General features: G+C 38.6%; 1 protein-coding gene across 1 annotated transcript in view; it reads left to right on the top strand.

Moving 5' to 3' along the window:
- Positions 1-18768, top strand: part of TNIP3 (TNFAIP3 interacting protein 3) — a 74651-nt gene extending 55883 nt beyond the window's left edge. Inside the window, exons 10-14 of the mRNA XM_034771462.1 lie at positions 1491-1616; positions 3171-3224; positions 4283-4441; positions 8042-8102; positions 18688-18768. Coding sequence (XP_034627353.1) covers positions 1491-1616; positions 3171-3224; positions 4283-4441; positions 8042-8102; positions 18688-18719 — 432 coding nt within the window. The 3' untranslated portion in view covers positions 18720-18768. The remainder of the gene's footprint in view (positions 1-1490; positions 1617-3170; positions 3225-4282; positions 4442-8041; positions 8103-18687) is intronic.
- Positions 18769-20459: the final 1691 nt, after the last annotated feature.

The following is a 20459-nucleotide window of genomic DNA, read 5'->3' as shown; positions in this document are numbered from 1 at the left end:
TTATTAATATATGTTTCTAGTTGTAGACATCAGTATAGACATTCTGGACCTTGTGCGGAGGAGGATAGGCATCTATTTGATGGCTAAGCAATGGAGATATGCTATCTTTGGCCTATCCCTGGCTGGGAGAGAAGGGCTAAGCTCTGAACAACAAGAGGGGAGGGGCAAAGGAAAAGGGAGAAGCAGGGGGGTGAGGGATACTCAGTCTATGTAACACTCCCCCTCTTCTTCAGGGCATCAGAACTTATAATGCAAAGGGGTATCATAAGTCACTCCACCGTGAACTGTAGCACAATCTGCTCTCCCAGAGTTTTAACAGATCATGTGGTTACTTGGCTGTCAGGGTGAGCATGACAGGACAGATTGCTATACAGCTGATGCTGTGGAGGGGTGATGGTTGATTATAGATGGGCTGAAACATATAGGACATGACTCTCTGCAGGAACTATTGACTGTGCCCCCTCCCAAGGTGCTACAAGCTGACACTGGGCATGCCTCCTTGAGGGGACAATGTGGTAGAGCTGACACTCTGAAAAGGCCTTTTATGCATAGCTTTATGCAGAAAGAGAACCAATAGGCCTACATGCACTGGCAGAAGTGTCCAAAGAGTATTTCTGATGTTGCCAGCTATATATAGGTAGTGTAGATAGTGATTTACAATTTATCTTGTTTCACTTTCTCTGGTTCAGTTGATGGCATTTCTTCACTGAACTAGAGAAACAGCAGTAATATTAACTTGTGACGTAAGTGCTGCATGTATAAAAATGCTGGCTGGTTAATAGCAAAAACATTTTTAATTCATGGTGCATCAGGTAAGGGATCGTTGAGATGCTTCATAGGTCCCAGCTTACCTCTGGCCCATCATTCTGTTCGAGTGATAAGCTCAATTATATATATCCTCATGTTAGCATTTCAGGGACTATCCCTTGCAAGGTCCTAAATACCGCCGGCAAGGTAAGAATCAGCAGATCCAGCAGTGGAAGTTGAAGATGCTAATCATTAGAGCTGGTTGGAAAATGGGGAAAAATGTAAAATACTTGTATCTTAAACCAGCATTTGAATCATCTTGAAGAATTCACACCCTTAATATTTGGATCTTAGTGCTAATCACGTCTAAGGCAGTCCCCAATAAAGCCATTCAAATATAGCAATATTCCACAAATACTGAGATTGTGAATTATTTGTGAGTGGGATCACATGCAGATAAACAGACTAAACTAGGAAAAGCATGGAAAAAATATTGAAGGTAGATGTATAATAGAAGGGATCAGTCTAAAAAGTGCTCTGTAAATTAGCAGTTGCTTGTTGCTTAATTTGTAAAAATGACACAGGAAATGATCATGGTTGTAGAATTCCAGTGAGAATTGCCTCTTAGGATGAATTCTGTACATGTTTGGAATGTGTTTAAAAAACAAAAAAAGAGTAATGGAAACATTGGATCACTGTAGCACTACCACAATACATTTCATAAATAATATTAATAATTTCAGGTACAGATATATGAAGAAGACTTTAAAAAGGAGAGATCTGACCGAGAAAGACTTAATGAAGAGAAAGAAGCACTGCAAAAACTTAATGAAAGATCACAGTCCCAACTGAACAAGCTAAATTCTCAGGTATGATTTAAAGAAAGTTGCCATTGCCAGCACGTGTGCATTTTATTTTTATTTTCTCACTTTCCATACAACCCAAGACTTTTTGACTTCCTTTAATTGACATTGGATTTTATTTGAGGTCACCACATGGGATGAAATTATTCTGAAGAAATGTTGTAAAGAGATGACAAATGATTAGAGACTTCTTCCAAATTAAGTAGATGGAGTGTCTATTAAAAAGGCTGTTCAATATCTCTTAAACCACAGTTCTTTTGTCTTTCCCTTTTTATTTATTTTGTTGGCATGCACTTGATATAAGAAAAACAGCCTCATCCCCAAACCTGGAAATAAAAAATGTGTGGCACCAAGTCCTGCTCTGTTACGGTGACCTGTAACTGTCTGAAACGGTGGTGTTACTCCAGAGCAAAATTTGTCCTAGTTCAGATTAATTGAGCAGTCTGAACGGAGTCATTCCATTAGTTGGGAAATCCTTTTTTATCTCCAGTGTGATGTCAGTGTTCTGAGACGGGAGAAGCTGAAATGAAATCATAGCACGTACAAAATATTGAGCTTTCACAATCTCTTCTAAAAAATAATGAAATCGCAAGACTTCTCTGTGACAAAAGTTGAGCAACATTTTGCAATAAGTGGCAAGTCATTATGGAATGTACTCTGCTGTACTATCATCCTTCTGGACTTCCTGATTTAACCACAGAAGTATTAGCTGATTCTTAACCAACCCACAAAGCAGTACTGTAGACACTGGATTTTACTGTAGCATAAGAAGCAAGGGATTGATACCCCATAAGGTAGCTCCAGGAGTGCCTCCTGGAGAGGTGTTGAGTGCCCATGTCTCCCATTAGCTTCATTGGGAGTTGAGGGCATTTAGCACCTCCCAGCAGGATATTCAGCATTGCACAGGCCCCAAATGAGAGAATATTATTAAAGTTGTATGGCACAGAAGGCGGCATTTCATTTGAATGCAAAATTGTTAGTGATGCTACAAGTAGTGCCATCCAGGGAATTCAAGCACACGGGAATAGCATGGACATCCTTAGTATGTTACCCACTCAGTAGACGTTGGGTATTTCTGTGGATGAATGACATTTTAATCAGCTTTTAAAGAGTTCAGGTGGTTTTAAAGCCATTTCTCTCATTGATATTTGTGTTGTGGTAGAGCCCAGCCAGGGAGTAGAAGTGGCTGCATAGAGTTTTCTTCCAGTGGTCATAGGAGGATGTGACAGCCCTTCACTTCAGTGTTGGGAGATCACTGTAAAACACCAATATGTGGGGGAACCACCTACTCCTCTGCAGTGATGTGATCAGGGATAGCAGAGGCATTGTGTGTCATGCACACACAAAGTAGTTTCTTGTAGATGGCCCATGAGCCAGTGAGGATCTCATCATAACATGCACATACATGGGAGTTGTTCCAGCCCCAGTGCTGTAGGAGTGCCAGTGTATGTGTAATGCTTGGAGTCTTCTGTGATTAACTGACGGTTGTGTTGGAAGCAGCTTTGGGACAGGTAGTCAAGAGGGTTGATTTATCACAGTGAAAATTTTATTTCTCCACAGATAAAAGCATGTTGTCAAGAAAAGGAACTTCTAGAGAAGCAATTAAAGCAACAGGTGTGTATGCGACTCTTCAATACCTTGTGTTTTGCATTTACATTAAATGTTTCAAGGCTTCTATGAGCTAGTAGAGTAAATCTCTACTTCTAAACTACTCATCTCTCCTTGTTAAGGGCCAGATCCTTCAGCTCTTACCTGTGTTGTGCCACCAAAGTCACTGGGACTATACGTGAGAGTAAGGGCTGCAGGATCAGCTCTGAAAGCGTTCCATAATAATAAACTCATTGTTCCCCATAGAAAACTTTCTCTAAATATGTGGAGGTTGCTACAGGCATGCTATCCATTGAGCAAGTTTCACTACATCGGAGTTCACTAGGGATTAAATTTACCCCTGTTTGCAGAAGCTCAGCACAATGCCTGTGTACCCTGTAAACCTCACTATAAACATGTTTCACTGTATTAACTCTGGCCCAAATTCATTCAATAAAGGGTCTGTGATTGATTTGATGATATTCGTGAGGGTTCATGACAAGTTCTAGGTATATCTGTGCAAAGTGCTTATTTGATTGGGCCAATTTGTGAGGTGCTGACTCCAGCTTTTTTTTTTTTTTTTTTTTTTGCTCAGTTAGTCTGAGCAAAAAAAGCATATTTCCATTGATTTCATTGGGCTTCAGTAAAGCCTGAGCAACAACAGAGCAAAAACTGTGAGGACCTCAAGATTTGGCTCATTACTATCCATATTCTTTATTAACCAGGTTCCATGTTAAGCAAGTCTGCATGTGGTTAGTATTGGTTGAACAGTGAGTGCTACTACATGAGATAAAAATGTCATTTGGTGCCAGAAAACAGTGCTTGCAAGGTAGGTATCAAATACTTCATCCAACAGAAAAATTGCGATGGTCCTTGGCAGGATGTGCGGAAGATGCTGTATCAAGAGAGATTTATTTGTCCATCAACATTCAGAATAGGTTAAATTAGAAGCCTTGGAGCCAGTTATGGGTCTGGACCCTCCTTCACTATTAATGTTTAATGGTTAATTTGTATTGACGTTCTGTTTGATCCACAGGTGCAGCTAGTAGCATGTTGGTTTTTTTTTAATTGTTTTTTTCCTACAGACAAAAGACCTCCCTGTGCCATCTGAGAGGTGCTGCTTCCCGCCTCAGATGTTCCTTCCACCTTGTGCTAATTATGGAAACTGTGGATTAGTTCTCCACTATCAAGACCCTCGAGTACATATGGCATCACGGGGCATGTATGATCAGCAACAGCACCCTGTGAGTAGGACTTCTGTCAATTATCATTTTGCAGATCTTAGAACATGGCAACCTTACATGAGTGATCCTTTCAGTGATTCATTCCACCCTCTTCTTCAACCAGTTTGGTTGTCTCTCAGTCCATTTCAGGATCCAGATGAAATGTTTCCTCTGTGTTTTCAAAGCTGTCCATGGACTTGAACCAGCCTTGCGCCTGATCTCTGCTCAGTCTCTCTCCCTGCCTCTCTCCATATGAATCACCAGTCTTCATTTAATAAGTCCTGCTCTATGAAATCTAGATTGGCCTTTGATTCCAAACTTCTTTTCAAGTCTCATCTGAAAAACTCTTTTCTCTCTTTGATGTTTCTGTTTTCTCCTATAATTTTTCATGTTAAATTTGTAACTCTGGTCCCACTTTCCTGCTTCCTGCAGATTTTCCCAAGAAGTGGGCTAAAGAGGAGGGAAAGTCCTTGCAGGGATTTCTCTTCACTTCTTGAGTGTGCTGAGGGCGAGATCAGTCTCTGCAGGGCCCAAAGGCTAAAAGACATCTTTTCTCCCCGGCCTTGGCTTCATCTCAAGTGCTGTCCTGAGCAGATCTCTAACATACTTACATATCTCACCAACTTGATCTCATTAAAACTGACCCTTGTAGGTTTTGTACAATTTATGCTTTCTCTGAATAGAGAGAAATAATTAAGCCTTTAGAAATGCATTTTATATATAATGTTCCTAAGGAAAAGGAGGTTATTTTACATTTGATTTAATTAGAAAATATCTAATAGTATTGAAAATAAATTTTACGCAGGAAGTTTGATTAGACTTTTTCACTATTATTTAGATCAACTCAGAATCCCATCACAAGTCATGTCTCATTTCTACAGTGCAGCATGGTTAACCTGTATTCATAAACATGGATTTGTTCTATGAGATATGTAGCATGTCTCTGGGCATTCAAAATAAATAATAGTGACAACAAAGGTCCAAATGCTAGTCCTGTTAAGATCAGTGTGATTATTTTCTTGACTTGTGTAAAAGCAGGAGTTAGCCTAAATAAATATTTGTTGAATATGATGTCAAATTTTCCTGTCGTATGTAGTGAATCACCATATTTATTTGGACAACCTGCTTGACTCTCGTATGGTTTTGTCATTCATGAGTAATGTAGCCATCCCATAATTGGGATGACTTTGTGCAACACTGCACTATCATATCCTCTCTATGTAGCATGCAAACATTTCTATGCAAAGAGATGAACTAGTAGCAAGATACATAACTATGCTATAAGGCCCGAAGGGCCAAATTTTGACATCTTGATGCATATTTAGTAATATCTTGCTCCAGGATAGCCGTGTTTAAATAGGACTACCTGAGGATTAAGTTATTACTCAACATGAATAAGGGTAGTAGAATGATTTATGAAAATATGTCATTTTTCAAGCAAGCTTATTTTATTGTAAAACAATATTAAATTACACTTTAAACAAAAAATTAAAATAAGAACCTACTAATTTTAAAATCCTATATTTATTCATATAATGTTAAGTATTAAATGTATTATTCAGGCAATTATAGTTTAACTTTGCAAAATGTGTTTTTTATGCTTTCAAACTTAAGAAATCTGAGGAAAATTGTGGGGAAGCAGGTATTTTTTTGTTAGAAATACACTTATCATTTTGCTTATCAGAGTTTGAAATATTGTAAAATGTTTCTCACTGCAGTTTGGAATCAGTCCCAGATTATTTTGGCTTTCCTCCTTGAGCTTTCATCATCTGTGTTTCTAATTGTACCAGAAGGACTCTCTGGGTTTATAAATTTTGCCATTCCTAAAGGAGTGCTGAGGAGGTGCAATCCATTTCTGATTGTTGCTTTGAAGTTCCCAAACTTGTTTTTTGAGTTTTCTTTGAAATTATTTTCTTATGTGAGCATAGTGTTGCTCTTAGCTCTTTAGCTCCCTGAGCAATTTGTCAGTGAAGAAGAAATGTGTTAGGATTTAATGAGTGTCTTGATTTAACAAATGTAATACTGTGCATTTACTATGTGCTTCTGAATTTTCACCTTTTCTGCATCTCACTTTTTGTTTCTATTGAAATTTTTTTAAGGAAACTTTTATATTTAGTTTGACTTGAAATGTATCTCTCTTCTCTCCTTGGATTTCTTTCAAGACTGTAATATGAGAGAAAAGAAGTAGCAATGAATTAGAGAACTGCATGTTTATTATGAACTGAATAGAGCAAAACACTTAAGCACAAGCTTAACTTCTTGAAGTCGATGGGACTGTTTATGTGCTTAAAGTTAAGTGTGTACATAGGTGCTTTGGCTCAAATTAGTAATTCTTGTGTAAAGTATAGAACTTCCAATTGTAGTAAGACTTCATTTTCCTTAGGCTTATGGTCACTTTTTGAATAATGTTACATAACTGCAAAAGGATTTACGTTTTACTGACCTTAGCCATCATCCATAAAAAGAGCCCAATCTTGCAGTTCTAACTTAGGAAAAACTCCTACTGAAATCAGTGAAGTGTCTTCCCAGTGAGGATGGATAAATTGGAATTCTTTAGGGGATGGGAATTTTCCCAGAGGGATTTCTGCAAAACAGGGACCATAGAATTCTCCCATCCAATTAATGAATTGAGGGTGGTGATGTATGGCATTTCATAGGCTTCCTTATCTGTCTGAAGCTAGATAGAAAGCCTGACACTACTCCAACTGAGGTTAAAGTGTTTTTTGAAAGTGCTCAAATGTATATGAGGGCTGAGTCCTAACATAATGAGAAAAGAAACAATTTTATAAAATGGTCTTTCAGAATCAAATAGACTGTTATTTTCCACATTTTGCAATATAAAATAAAAAAATAAATTTCCCTCTCCTATGAGAAATGTGGAGGAATTTCCAGACAATATCATCATTGTCTTGTTTGTTTGTATTACAATAATGCCTAGGAGCCCAAGTTATGGACCAGGACCCCATCTTGGTATCATCCTCTTATAGAAAGAAGAAAAAGGTGTTTTTTTTTTTTTTTTTTTTTAAATAATTTCCCTGTCCTACAGCATATTCAAGGTGGCACATGATGCTATCTTATGCGATTGATACATTCATCTAACTCTATGGGGGGACAGGGGAATACACTTTTCAGATGAAGGGTGTTGAAAACGAATGCTGACAAACTTTGCACGCTTTCACATTGGAACAGCTTCACCTGCTATGTCAAAGCATGCCATTCTCTTAGCTTCTTAACTGCTTGCATTGGTCCTAGTTAAAATGCAAATGTTTATAATGTCTTCAGGTCCATTTCGTTTGTCTCTGTCTTCTCACTCCCCCTCTACAATGTTCATAAGATTGTTGAAAATCTGATTGATGTTACTAATGTTGGCTTTAATTTGTGGCATTTAGAAAGGTTTATACTGTTCACAGCATTCAAACACATGTTAGAAGAAGAAAACAAGCTGAAAAGCTCAATCAGTAGAAATTTTGAGCCAAATTTTTTTATTTTTTGGTAAATTACTTTTGTATGACTAATAAAAAGCTTCACAGCATAATTATATTTTTAACATACCACTGTTCTTTTGTTTGAAGTGTCTATGAAGTCCATATTGCTGTAATAATGTTTTATTGTTCTGTGCAGCCAGACTATCAATGGTATGTTCCGGACCAGTTTCCGCCAGATGTGCAGCACAAGGCAAATGGTAAGACAACAGCTGTACTGAACATACTGTGAATTCATTTTTTTAATGAGGCCTTTTTAGTAAACTTTCATATATAGATAGTGCATTCTTACTTTAAGGCTCTACTTTATAAGGCTGCAGTTGATATACAAGACAGAAGTTGTAGGTTTTACTGGGGTGCCATCTGTGATATAGGTTTCAACTTCATTATGATCCTTAAAACATCTCTTTTATAATGTATGTTACAGAATTGTATAGATGCCCCATTGAATTCCCAGTAATAATCTTTAAAGAGAGGCTATCCTCAGAGTTGGCCATTAGAGCTTCTGGTGCCCCCGTCAAGACTAAATAAGAATAATGCTGAACACGGGGTGAGAAATGGAACAGGTTTTAGCAGTTATCCCTGTTAACAAAATTTTTTCCCCACTCCATAGAAAAGATGCAAATTGAAATGCCTCTTCATGTTGGATTGAGTGACAGAGACATTGTTAACATCAACTGATGCACAAAATCAGGAATCTAGAGGCCTAGAACTGTGCCCTAATGGTTAAAGATGCTAGGTACTAAAGCAGTATCAATTATTAATGACTCTTGGAGACAAATGAGCATACAAATTATTTACAAAAGATTAGGCTTGCTATGCAAAATTAGGATCCAGGTTTGAAATAACACAAAGTTGTGGGCATATGAATTTTGGTTCCGACCATTATAGATCTGGGATGGGGAAGCTGGGGAAAGGATATTGTTTTGAATTCCAAGTCCCTTTTCCTTCCCCTTCTCTTTGGAAACTTCTCCTCCTCTCCAGTTTGGGGATTTTGGTGTCCGCCAGGGTTTTGGGTCTTGCGGTACTCTAATCCCCCTTTCTTCTAGATGAACTCTCAAGTGACTTATGCTATCCTGAGTTGTGAACTTAAATGTATAATGCTACGTATTACATGGTATCACCATACGTATCATTCTGTAGTGGGTATGGATATTGTATATCGTGATAAGGAGTCATTATTGAGGCTATCTTGTGCAGCATCCAAATGGGAAGCTATATGGCCATTTCTTCTCCAGCATTTACATGTAGGAGATGCAGTACATGAAAATAGCGCTATTCTTTAAAATGTATGGACTAGTCCTTTAAAGACTGAGGCAGCCTGAGGTTCTGGTGGGGTGGGAGGGAATGCTGGGCCCAGGGCAGACACCAGGAAGATGGAGTTATTTTATGACTTCTTTCCTTTAAACCCATGGGAATTTACTGCACAAAAGAATGCAGATGGTGTCATATCCAGGCCCTCCATGTTGTGAATGCATGAGAGTGGAGGTTGGGAGTAACTGCAGATGCAGTTCTATGGTAGTTTGTCTCTATTAAAGGGTCTGAGGAATTACCCCTCTTGTGCCTATTTCTCCCTTTGTGTCCTTGAGTTTGCTTCTGACTCTCCCATGTCTAAAATGTTCTTTTAAAGCCAAGCTCCCTGTATGTTCCACCATTGGTGGTGGACAGGGGCCAAGGCCACCCCCTTCAACGGGACAGTTGGAAACTCAATGAGTTGAAACGTACAAAGAGTTTTCACTTTCCCTCCTTTTCTACCCCCAGCTATAGGAACCCATGCTACATAATTTTGGCCCATAGTATATAATTAATCCGTAACACAGAGAAATGATGTTGAGTGTAGAAAGGGCTACACTGAGCCATTGGGGGTTGTATTTTGTTTTTAACTAGTCAAAAATTAGCCATTAATCTTAAGGAAGTCCCAAATTTTGAGTACACTTATTAAAAACTGATTTTACTTAATAACAAGAGTGACTAAAGTTAAAGCTAATTGACATTTTTTTGAGTTTTGGCAAGACTTTGAATTTTGAAATTCCAAAAATAAATGGGGGTGGGAGAGAAAAAACCTGAGGAAACTAGGAAATGTTCACAACTTTCCCCCTCTGTCTTCTCTCCTTTTGGACCAGCTCTAACTACAATAATGTTTGTACAGTTAGTCATAGTGTAGTTAGCAGAATTTGAGAAGGATCATTTATCTTAGCTTGAATTTATGCCAAGTTAGGTAATAAACTGGCTATTAAATGTTAATGATTTTCTCCTGAATTAGTGCTTAAGTATGGTGCTTAAGCCATAAAAAAAACCCAAAATTTAAACAAGACAACAAATCAGTCTGTGATATCACAAGGCAGTTCCCCCCCCACCCCACCCCCGATAAAGAATCTGTCTCTGGATTGATGTTATACGGCCAAATCCTTTCGTCTTCCTTACCTAAGCAATATTTCCATTGTCATTAAGGGGAAGTTTATTCAAGCATCAACTGCAGGATGTGGCCCATATATTTTAATGTCATGACTTGCACACAAGTAAAATGAATCCGTGAACAAGTATTTATTGCAGTCGCTGGTGCTACTATATCTGCACATAATTTGTACCTTACATGTGTGTGTTTGACAAACCAACAAAGGGTTTCTGTCATATAGGTGTGTACTCTGTATAAATATGACTATAGGCAGTGTGATATAAAACAAACTACAAGATTCTGATCTACAAACTACCAAAGTAGAGCTACATGAAGAATGGATTTTTCCGTTCAGTGATGGTTCTGAAAAATCAAAAATAGAGTAAGTTTCAGGTTGATCCAAAACCAACATTTTTTCACAATGTTTGGTAAACTGAAAAGTCTAAAAAATTTTACTTTGGGTTGACCAAAAAGTTTTATTTAGATTTTGAGCTTTTTTTGGTTTTGTTTATCTTTTTTTTTTTTTTTTTTTTTACATAAAATTGAAGGAAATGTCTAAACGAAAGGTGGTTTTGACCTGAAAAATCAAAACATTTCATTTTGAAAATGTTGACATGTTTCTACTCTTTTGGATTTTTTTTTTCTTTTCTTAAAACCATCAGCTTTGTGAAAGCAATGTGAAATTGTAAAATATTTTGATGTAGTCAAATCTCCACTCTTTTTTAAATTCCCCCCTCCTCCCAAAAAAACCCAAACATTCAGCTGAAAAACTTTGCCCAGCTCTGTACTGAAATCAATGGGAGTCTTTATATTGACTTCAGTGGACTCTGGACCAGACCCTAAATGTTTACACAAAGTATCCTGTAGGCATAGTTTACTGTACGGCTCCTGAAATTGCAAAGGCAAACATCACAGAGCTGGCAGGTAGTAGCCTGTACAACTACACCTGGAGTATTGTGCTCACTCAGTTCTGGTAATTGTGTTACTGGAGAGACTGTCCTGTAGGAAAAGATTAAAAGAACTAAATATGTATAGCTTGGCTAAGCAATTGTGAATGAAGGTATACTTAATAGTCTATGTATCTAACCTAGCCTCTTTTCATATTGCTGCCACTCCCTCCCCCACATCCGCAGGGCCGGCGCAACCCATAAGGCGACCTAGGCGGTCGCTTAGGACACTGAGATTTGGGGGGCGGCGACCGTGGTGGTATTTCCGTGACTGGACCTTCCCCCACTTCTGTGGGGGGCGGCATTTTGGGACGGAACCTTCCGCTGCCGCTCCTGCCCATCCATCCACATGGCTTTGCCAGTGGTGCCTCGACACCATGTTTTTCTGCTTCTCATGGGCACATGCTTTGTTTCCCCCTGTGTATGGAACCCCTTTTCTGAGCTAGTCTGCAAAGCCATTATACTCTCTCTCGTTTTAAATACTTCCTTAAAGACCAGCTGCTTCTGCAAAAGTCTGCAAGAAACTTCTGTTGGCTCCATGGGGAAAAAACCTTCTATTGCTAAGTAACAACATAATCTTAGAGGGGTTGTTCCTGCGCTACTTCTCCTTACTGTCTTGTTAATCCCCGGGTCATGTCCTGTCCAGGACCATGGTGAAATTCTAGCTCTACTGAAGTAAATAGGAGCTTTCCCATTCTTCAACGGGACCAGGACTTCCTCATCATATCTGTTAAGAGGTACCTTGCAAATTTGGTGTGTTATTAAAATAAATAATACATTTAATATCTGAAGTTAATTAACACCAACCGGGGAGGGTTGCGAGGACTTATTAGGTGAAGTATGAAGAAGTATAACTAGAAATAGAAAAATGTAGTGAAATTAGGAAAAGGAAAATTCCACAGAAACCAGAATCATCCCTGAAATATTTTAATGACCTGCAGAAATATGGAGTAGCATCTTTTTTCCTTCCCAATATCACCCTCATTTTCCTGTTTTTGTTTGTTTGTTTCCCCCCTCATCCCCAGGCACCGTGACCCTCTTTTTGTGCAGGTGGCAGAGGATCACTTACATATAGATCTAATCTTCAACGTTTGGCTCCAGAGCTGAACTTTCCCAAGGACTATGGTGGTTTGGATCTGGGGGGTTGATTTGGACCCTTTCTAATTTTAATGGTAATGAATACCTTCCTTGGAGCAAAGGAGGGGTGGGAGGAACAATGAAAACCAGAGGAGAGGGGAAATGCAAAGGGGAATAGGAAAACAAGGAGTTAAAGAGGGGAAAAATTCTCCTACCCATTTCTTCTTGAAAAAGGTTTCCCTCCAAAACCAGAATAAAACAAACAAGGGTAATGTTCAAGACAAACAATTTTCACATTTTTTGTTTAACTAGAAATTCTTACTTTTTGTTTATAAACCTGAGTTGTAACACTAAAGGCAGTGGCATTTTAAAAAGCACAACAGCCCCAATGTCAGCTGTATTTCAAATTTCTGCAGAGATTACAGCAGTGAAATATGACTTTACGGCTGGGGATTTACAAACGGACAGAGCTTTGATTATTGAACCTCACTTATCGTTAACCTCCTGTTTATTTAATCAGGGTTGTATTCCCCGACTGTTTCACATAACAGGGTGTTTCACATAAGTGAGATTTGACTATACTGTAAAGTGCCTGTTGCTCCTTAATGCTACTGCAATCTGCTGAACTAGTTGGTCTTGGGTAAGCTGTCAGTCCAAAGCTTAGTCCTGCTGAGCCAGCTGGCTGTATATGCCTTAGTCCTTAAATGCTTAAGAGCTACAGTGCATGAAGCTGTCTTGTCTAGCCAGTTGTCCACAGAGCAACCCCAAGCTGGCTGGCCATGACTAGGGAGAGCTGTTGTCAGCCTTAGAAAGCTGAACTCAGTTGGGAGAATCTGAATGCAGATTTTGAAGTCTGCAGCAGCAGCATACTTGATTATCTCCACCCTCCGTTATTCAAAGGGCTTCACTTGTCTCATGAAAATTTCATCTGGACTACGGTGCTGCAGTGACACTGGGTCTATAAGGTGTATTTATGTGTAACCGTGTATAGTCAGTCTGTATTTTTTTGCTTCAGTCTAGGTAATACTGAACGTTCCAGTTACTTTATAAAATTGTGTCTGCAGCTTTAGGGAGTTTAATTTAGATATTAACAAATAGTCATTCACCCAGAAATTGTTTTAATAGGCCCTAAAGATTAGGAAAAATGTATCCTCCAGAAAAGCTTAGGAGCCAGGAGACTGCGTAGGCTGCCTCTAGCTGCAGGCTATGGAAACAGTTTAACCATTTGAAGCCTAATTTTAAAAATTTACATTAAATGTGTTTCTTTTATGGTGTGTTTAATGACTCAGTGTATTCCAAGCCCTTGCACATTTGCAGGGTAGCAGTTCTTAAAGGAGCCCCTTATTGCTGCTAGTGGTCTGGTAAGAAACACCAGGCTGTACCCCAGGGTAAAGTCATGAGTCCATGAATGTGCCCTTTGGGAGGAAACATGCTCTATGTCCACAGGAACCTGAGTGATTAACCTGCAGAGGCCTTACCAGTGGGATCAAAACTGAATCCAGGACTATTAAAACCGCTAGTTGCAAGTGGAAAGGTGTGGGCTGCACTGTTTAGAACCATGTTTATTAGTTCTAAGACAATAAGATTTTCTTCCCATTCATATCCATAAAGGTGCACATTGTATCTTATTAAAACCCCTTAGTGAAGCTCCTTTTGTCTGAGGGCATAAATAAATGTGGGGGATTGCAGATTGCACAGCTCTTCTTCTTTTGTGTGCTGTGTTCTGTGCCTGCAGAAACATGCCTTTAGCAGCCTATGCCCAGAAAGTGAGCAAGACAAGATCAGGCTGCCAGCAAGAGACCATTTAATAAGAGCTTCTGATCCAAAAAGCCAGTCTCCAGAGCAGAGTAAGAAAAGCAGGGTGACGAGAGGAAAGTGGAAAGGATGGGTACTGGGAGTATGGGTAGGAAGAGAGAGCTGGCCTGCTCTGCAACTTACCTCCCCTTTAGGCCTGTGCATCTTTCTCCTCGTGATAATGCAGATGCCATAGGAAAAACTGGAGGGGAAATAAATTAGTTGGTTGAAAGAGGGAAAAGGGCAATATATAAAGGTGGACGAGAGGACAGATTTGGGTCCAGGGAAGAACAGTGTGCAGGGGAGGTGCAAGGGAGCAGAAACAACACACAATATTGCAAGCATAGCAGTGGCTTGACTCTAATGGAGCTGCACCTGCTTTCAGCAGGGCTGAACCTGTCCCCTCCTCTTTTTACTTTGTGCCTGGATTTGTGCTAGATCTCAACTCCGAGGCTTTCCTCCCTTTCTTGCAGTCTAGCCTTGTTCTAATGTTCATGCTTCCCTTCAGTGGCACCAGTTCCTAAACCTACTTTACGTGTTATATCACTCAGTGTTCTTGGAATTTGTTTTTATTTGCTTTAGGGGCAAAGGATAAAGAATTCCAGCAAGTGTACTTAATTTGAGTTTATTTAGCAGGTGGGGCTGGCTTCCTTCCTTATCTAACTGTGCAAAATTGAAAAGATGGTTGGAAAAAAATTGGTTTTGGAGACTTTCCCTGAACCCTCTTTTCATAAAGATTTCTCTGGAAAAGAAGTTTTATTGCTCGGAGCTCACGTGTCCTTGCTGATGGCATGTGTTGTTTCTTTTGCTTCCAAGATGCATCTTAGGATTTTTTGATTTTTGGCAGAAATAACTAGTGGTCCCGCCAGTAGATGTATTCAAGAACCACACTTATCCCTTCAAAACCCCGATCTAAATACGGGAGCTCTTAGTCCTAACGTTTATATATTCATTATATATTTTAATTTTGGGACAAATCATGCCTGGCTTAGTGCACAGGGAGAGGGTAAAACGAGTCCTTCCTCATCTAACTCCCTGCTCAGCGGGCAGTACTGATTTAGTTGCAAGACCCTAGGAAGAATGGGAGTGATCAGCTAATGCTGCTAAGTAGGCCTAGATGGGGTAAGCAGAGTTCAGCCTGTGGAACTCTAGGTACACCATTTAACAAATGTGGTAGGACATCTGAACATCTCTAGAGGCAAGATGTGTCCAAGTACCCCTAGTATAGTGCCACCTCTCATTCTCAGGAGCCAATTTTGCCTTTAACATACACATTCATCTGCTACTAATATTATAATTAGAGCTGGTGAGAGAATGGATTTTTTTTTCTGTTGAAAATTACAACTTTTCAGAGAAAAAATGAAAACTTGAAAATAAAGTTTTGGTTTTTCAATGAAAAGTCAACACTTTCCACGGAAAGTGCTGAAAACCGTTTTGATGGGAAATTATTGACCGGCCCAAGGTGTGTTTACACGCATGCATATTTGAAACTGCACAAATATTTCAAAGTTGGCCTTTATAAAGCTTGAAGCTTTACCAGCAAACCAGGAAATATTCATGAGCTGGTCTTCGCATGGGAAACTAAAGATTTGACAATTTACCCCATGTTTAGCTCTTTCAAACATTTTTAGAAATTCTGATCAAATAATCCTTTCTCACACTATAATGCAAACCATAAACACACCCAGGATGGCCTACAATTTCTGTTTCCTGAAATGTCAGAAGTTTTCATTTTCTAATTTTGGTTTCAAAATCCACCATCAACTTAAGATCACAGAAAATTCCATATTGTTCAGCTGAATACCAGTTGTAGATGACCGCTGAGAAAGTATGATATGAAATTTAAACAGTAGTATGGCTTTAAATGCTAACAGCTCCACCTCCGCAACAGGATGTTCCAATATGTACTCATTTCCTGCTTTTGCTGTCAATAAATGGTCCCGGCTATTTTAAATAGCTTCAGATGCATTGATAAGCTAATATTAAATTAGATTGAAGACATTGGGAAGATATCACGGCATTTTATAGTAACTTGGTTTTCTCTGGTTTACATTGTGAGTTCATATGGCAGTGGTAATACTGGTATCTAACATACTGTAAATACACAGATGTTAATTAATTAGATTCTTTCCTGTTGGTTTCATGAAGCATTCATTTGCCATGTGGAAATTCCTTCTTTCTCATCCATTATCTGAAGGAGATGCAAAATTAGTTCCATGCTATTTGTTCACTAATGTAGATGCAACAGCTTTGAAAGTACTGTGTTTATTACTTTATTCTATCAAAAATACACTATTCCTGCTTAAGTGAGGGCCCAGTTCCCTTTATGTGCATTTTTGAAATGCAAACTACTGTGGGCCAGATTTAGACTCCAATGCCAATTGCTTTGCACTGCTGCAAAGCAGCCAGAAAGCCAAATTAACCAGTTGACCAGCGGATTCTTGTGTAAAGGTAATTCTTAAATTGTGGCAGCTGAACATCACCCCATTCCTGGCCATCTGTGGAGGGAACATACCTTGAATGCCCTTGCACTTGGCTGATACTCAACTGCTGGACTGTCCCTTTTGGGGGACACCTCTGTGCTGTTCTAATTTATGCCAGGAACTGAAGTGGTCCCCAGCAGTTATAACTGAAGTGGTCCCCAGCAGTTATTAGGATCTGGAGAGAGCAAAGGTGGCTTGAGGCCATCACCACCTCAGTTCTGCACGAAGCACTGAGAATCTAGCTCTCCCATTATAATTTTTTCAATAACTTTTTAAAAAGTTACAGATACTGACACTTTACAGGCACCTTTGAAAAAACTTTTTTTTTTAGAAATAATTCTGCTTATAACATTATCTTGGTTTTTTTTGCCTTTCCTTTTTTTTTTATTACTGAGGATATTAACATGAAAACAGTGGACTGAATTCCCCACTGCCTTGTACCTTGTATAGTTATTTATACCTGTGTAAAATACTACCATTCTGATTTGGTAGGATTTTCCATTCACTTGAATAGGTGTAAAATGACTACAAAAGACCCCAGGCCATGGAGAATCGGTCCTACTGCTAGCTTCTTACCTGAAATTATCATTCCTTCTTGTGACAAATTCATTTCTATAACAGTCAGTGCTGATGCTACAGTGTTATGACTTGGGATTCAGCTCTCTATACAAATACAGATTTGGAGTAACACTGATTTATATCAGCATAACTGAGATTAGAATCTAGCCATAGGATTGTATGTTTAGGCAAATGTCCGCAATAAGTAAAAATAAGGGAAGAAAATATCTCTATGGTCCTGATCTTGCATTGTCAGGTGTGAGGGGGCCCCAGGCCAGCACAGCAGGCTACCTGCCTTTTAGACAATGTAGAATTAGGCCTAAATAGACCCTTTTCAGAAATTTACCATGAGTCATTGATTGCTTTGTAAATTCTGCTTCTTTTTTTAATTGTGTGGGTGTGCCACTGTAATAGTACTATGGTCAAAGGTGAGGTGATCCTTCCAGGTGTGAGGATTTGTAATCCACGTGGCATGTCAGCTGAATAGACATTCTACATATATACCTTCACAAATAGAAAATATTCATCATCTAATTGTCATCCATCTTATACTCAACACTTAATTTATCACAGAGACATAAAATGGCTTCTAACTGTTACAGACAAAGGAAGAGTTCTATTATGAAAACCTGGAATTCCAACAATGTTGCCTCTTCATCTCCTGCCACAAATATGGACCTTTGGATTTAATTTTCTTTTCTCAGCATGTTCATCCAAATTCTTCCCTCAATTGGGAACCAAAGGGCTGGTAGGTTTTGTGATTGGCTTCTGAGTACAGGACTAACTGCATTTGGATGTCATTAGTACTGTAAATTTCAGAAGTAAATGACTGATGTAACATGTTGGAGCTGTACATTATTCTCTCTGATATAGTCAGAACTCAGAATACTCTTGGGAGTATTTCCTATTGTTGTTTTAATGTTTTGCTTGTAAGTGATGTACTGTGTGCTTTTTCATGGTGTTCCTAGCAATATGTTACAACATTTCAGGAACTTCTGCTGAAACTTCTTCAGAAAGGATGTATGTGTTATATTGGCAATCAAGTATTTTCCTTTCTGTGGTGACATTTTGTCCATGCTCACTTGCGTTACTATCATAGACATATGCTTGAACCACAGATGTGCTAAGAGTTAATACTACTAGATTTGTCACTGCCTTGTACCTTGTGTAGTTTTTTACACTTCTGCAAAATGAGAATGACACATTTTATTCCCACTTTGCAGAAGTGTAAAAGACTACACTAGGTGCAAGGCTGTGGCATATAGGTCCTAGCATATACTTTAGCAGCTGGTATTTGAGAGAGGTCACAATTGACTATGAGATGGTAACCACTGACCACTGTTTAAAATAATGGCATTCCTAACCCATCTTGTTTCTCTTTTGGTTTATTGTATACTTATGGGGACTGTAAGCTTTTGATTATATGGAACTTAAATTCTTCAAGGAAAAAATCAAGTAAGAAAAAGGGAAATTAATCACAAGTGGGTTAATATTTTTAATTTTAAAACATTTTGTATTCATTTACTTGCAGATACTTCCTCAGAGAAAGAAGTCCATCACTGAAAGCATATGAACTAAAGACATGCAGATGAATTACACATGCTCCCATACTGTGAAAGACTGGGAGCTAGCCTGATGTTTCCTTGTAACTTTATTGTTCTTTGTTTTTTGCCTATAGCTCCTTATCTCTCCAGTGCATGTTATTTGTACCTGGTGAAATCCCAGTGGGGGTGGTGATGATGATGGAGACACAGATAAATCCTTCACAGATGTGATCTTCACGAACTGTTTAAATTATCTGGGGAAACACCACTCCCTTCTTTTCCTTTTGTGGAAGATGCTGCCCATACTGGCTACAGAGATCTATAGAAACATCTCATGATACAACATTTAACTACTGCTGGGGATTAAGAGGATGTTGCATCTGATTTGAATATAAAATGTTTAAGCACATTAATATTGTGATCTTGTGTAAGAATAACAATCCATTTTATTTAATTTCTGAAAATTATTTGTTGTGCCATTTTGAATTCTGCACTCATTTCTCTGCATATATATTTATTGGAATGATAGCTCTTCAGAGAAGCGGCTGTCTACTACTCTGTGTTTGTACAGTGCCTGGTATGAATGAGCCCCATTTTAAGTTGGTCCTTAGGCGCTTCTGTAATAAACATGATTATTATTAATAGGTTGACTGATGAAAATGGCAATCCTACTTTTTAACATCATTTGCCTAATAACTGTAATTGTGTCGCACGTTGTTCAGTTTTCCATGGTAGACACTGAACCTTGCTCCCATTTAAGTCACGGCCAATTCTTCCATTTATTTCTATAGCAGAAAGCTTGGGCCTAAAGCCTGCAAAGGATATGATCATAATTCTGTGTTTGTGTATATATTTATATAAATGGAATATTAATGGCAATATTCCACTGATTTATATTGACAGTGGAAACAAGTTTCTACTTATAGAGGATTTTAGTAATTAATAATGCTAAACATAATTGTCCAACCTTTAATTTGAGAACACAATTACATTTTTAGATAGAATAGTTCTGTTTAAACCATGAAACTTTATAGGAAATCAGCATGACAGATGTTTGGCCAACACTGCATGATGTAATCTGCTCTCTCCCTTCGTATATTTAGTAGGACAATTCTTGTAGGGATTGTGCCACAGCCTGTTAGGGCTCTGCCTTACATAGAGGTATGTCTTGTGCCTTAAGCAGTAGGTCACATGAAAAGTCTAATGAATGTTCTTGCTGAATCAGTAGAAATTTCTTAGTGTGAGTCTAATTTCACACCACACCTTCCTAAATTGTACCAAGGCAGAGTTTTCAAGTGGACCTACCAGCCCTTATGGCCATATGCAAGATAATTTCCAAATTAATAACAATCCATTTTTATTCCCATTAATGTACAAAGACTTTTGCATTAAAATAATAACCTTCAGAGATTAAATGGTTTCAGCATTTGAATTTAGACCCAATGGAAAACAATCCCTGGGAAAGGATTTTTCTGCAATTAAATTAATTCCTCCGAGCGCTTTGTTTTTTGCATTCAAGGAGACAAATCCCACCCTATTTGGTCACACAGACCAAGAGGAACATGACCAAAATCCTAAATTAACCATTCTCTGGAGAATAACTATTTTTTCATGATTTTTTTAGAAACCTGTGGCATAAAAGCCCAAGTGTCCATTGAAGCTGCTATCTCTGCATGGGTATGAAGCTAGCTTACAGACACTGTAGCAGCAGATAATTTAACTAGCAGACAACTGATTAATGATTTGGCTAATAAGGGTG

The sequence above is a fragment of the Trachemys scripta genome, chromosome 5, assembly GCF_013100865.1.
Source record: "Trachemys scripta elegans isolate TJP31775 chromosome 5, CAS_Tse_1.0, whole genome shotgun sequence".
Taxonomy (NCBI): domain Eukaryota; kingdom Metazoa; phylum Chordata; order Testudines; family Emydidae; genus Trachemys; species Trachemys scripta.
This window is presented reverse-complemented; position numbering and strand designations above follow the sequence as displayed.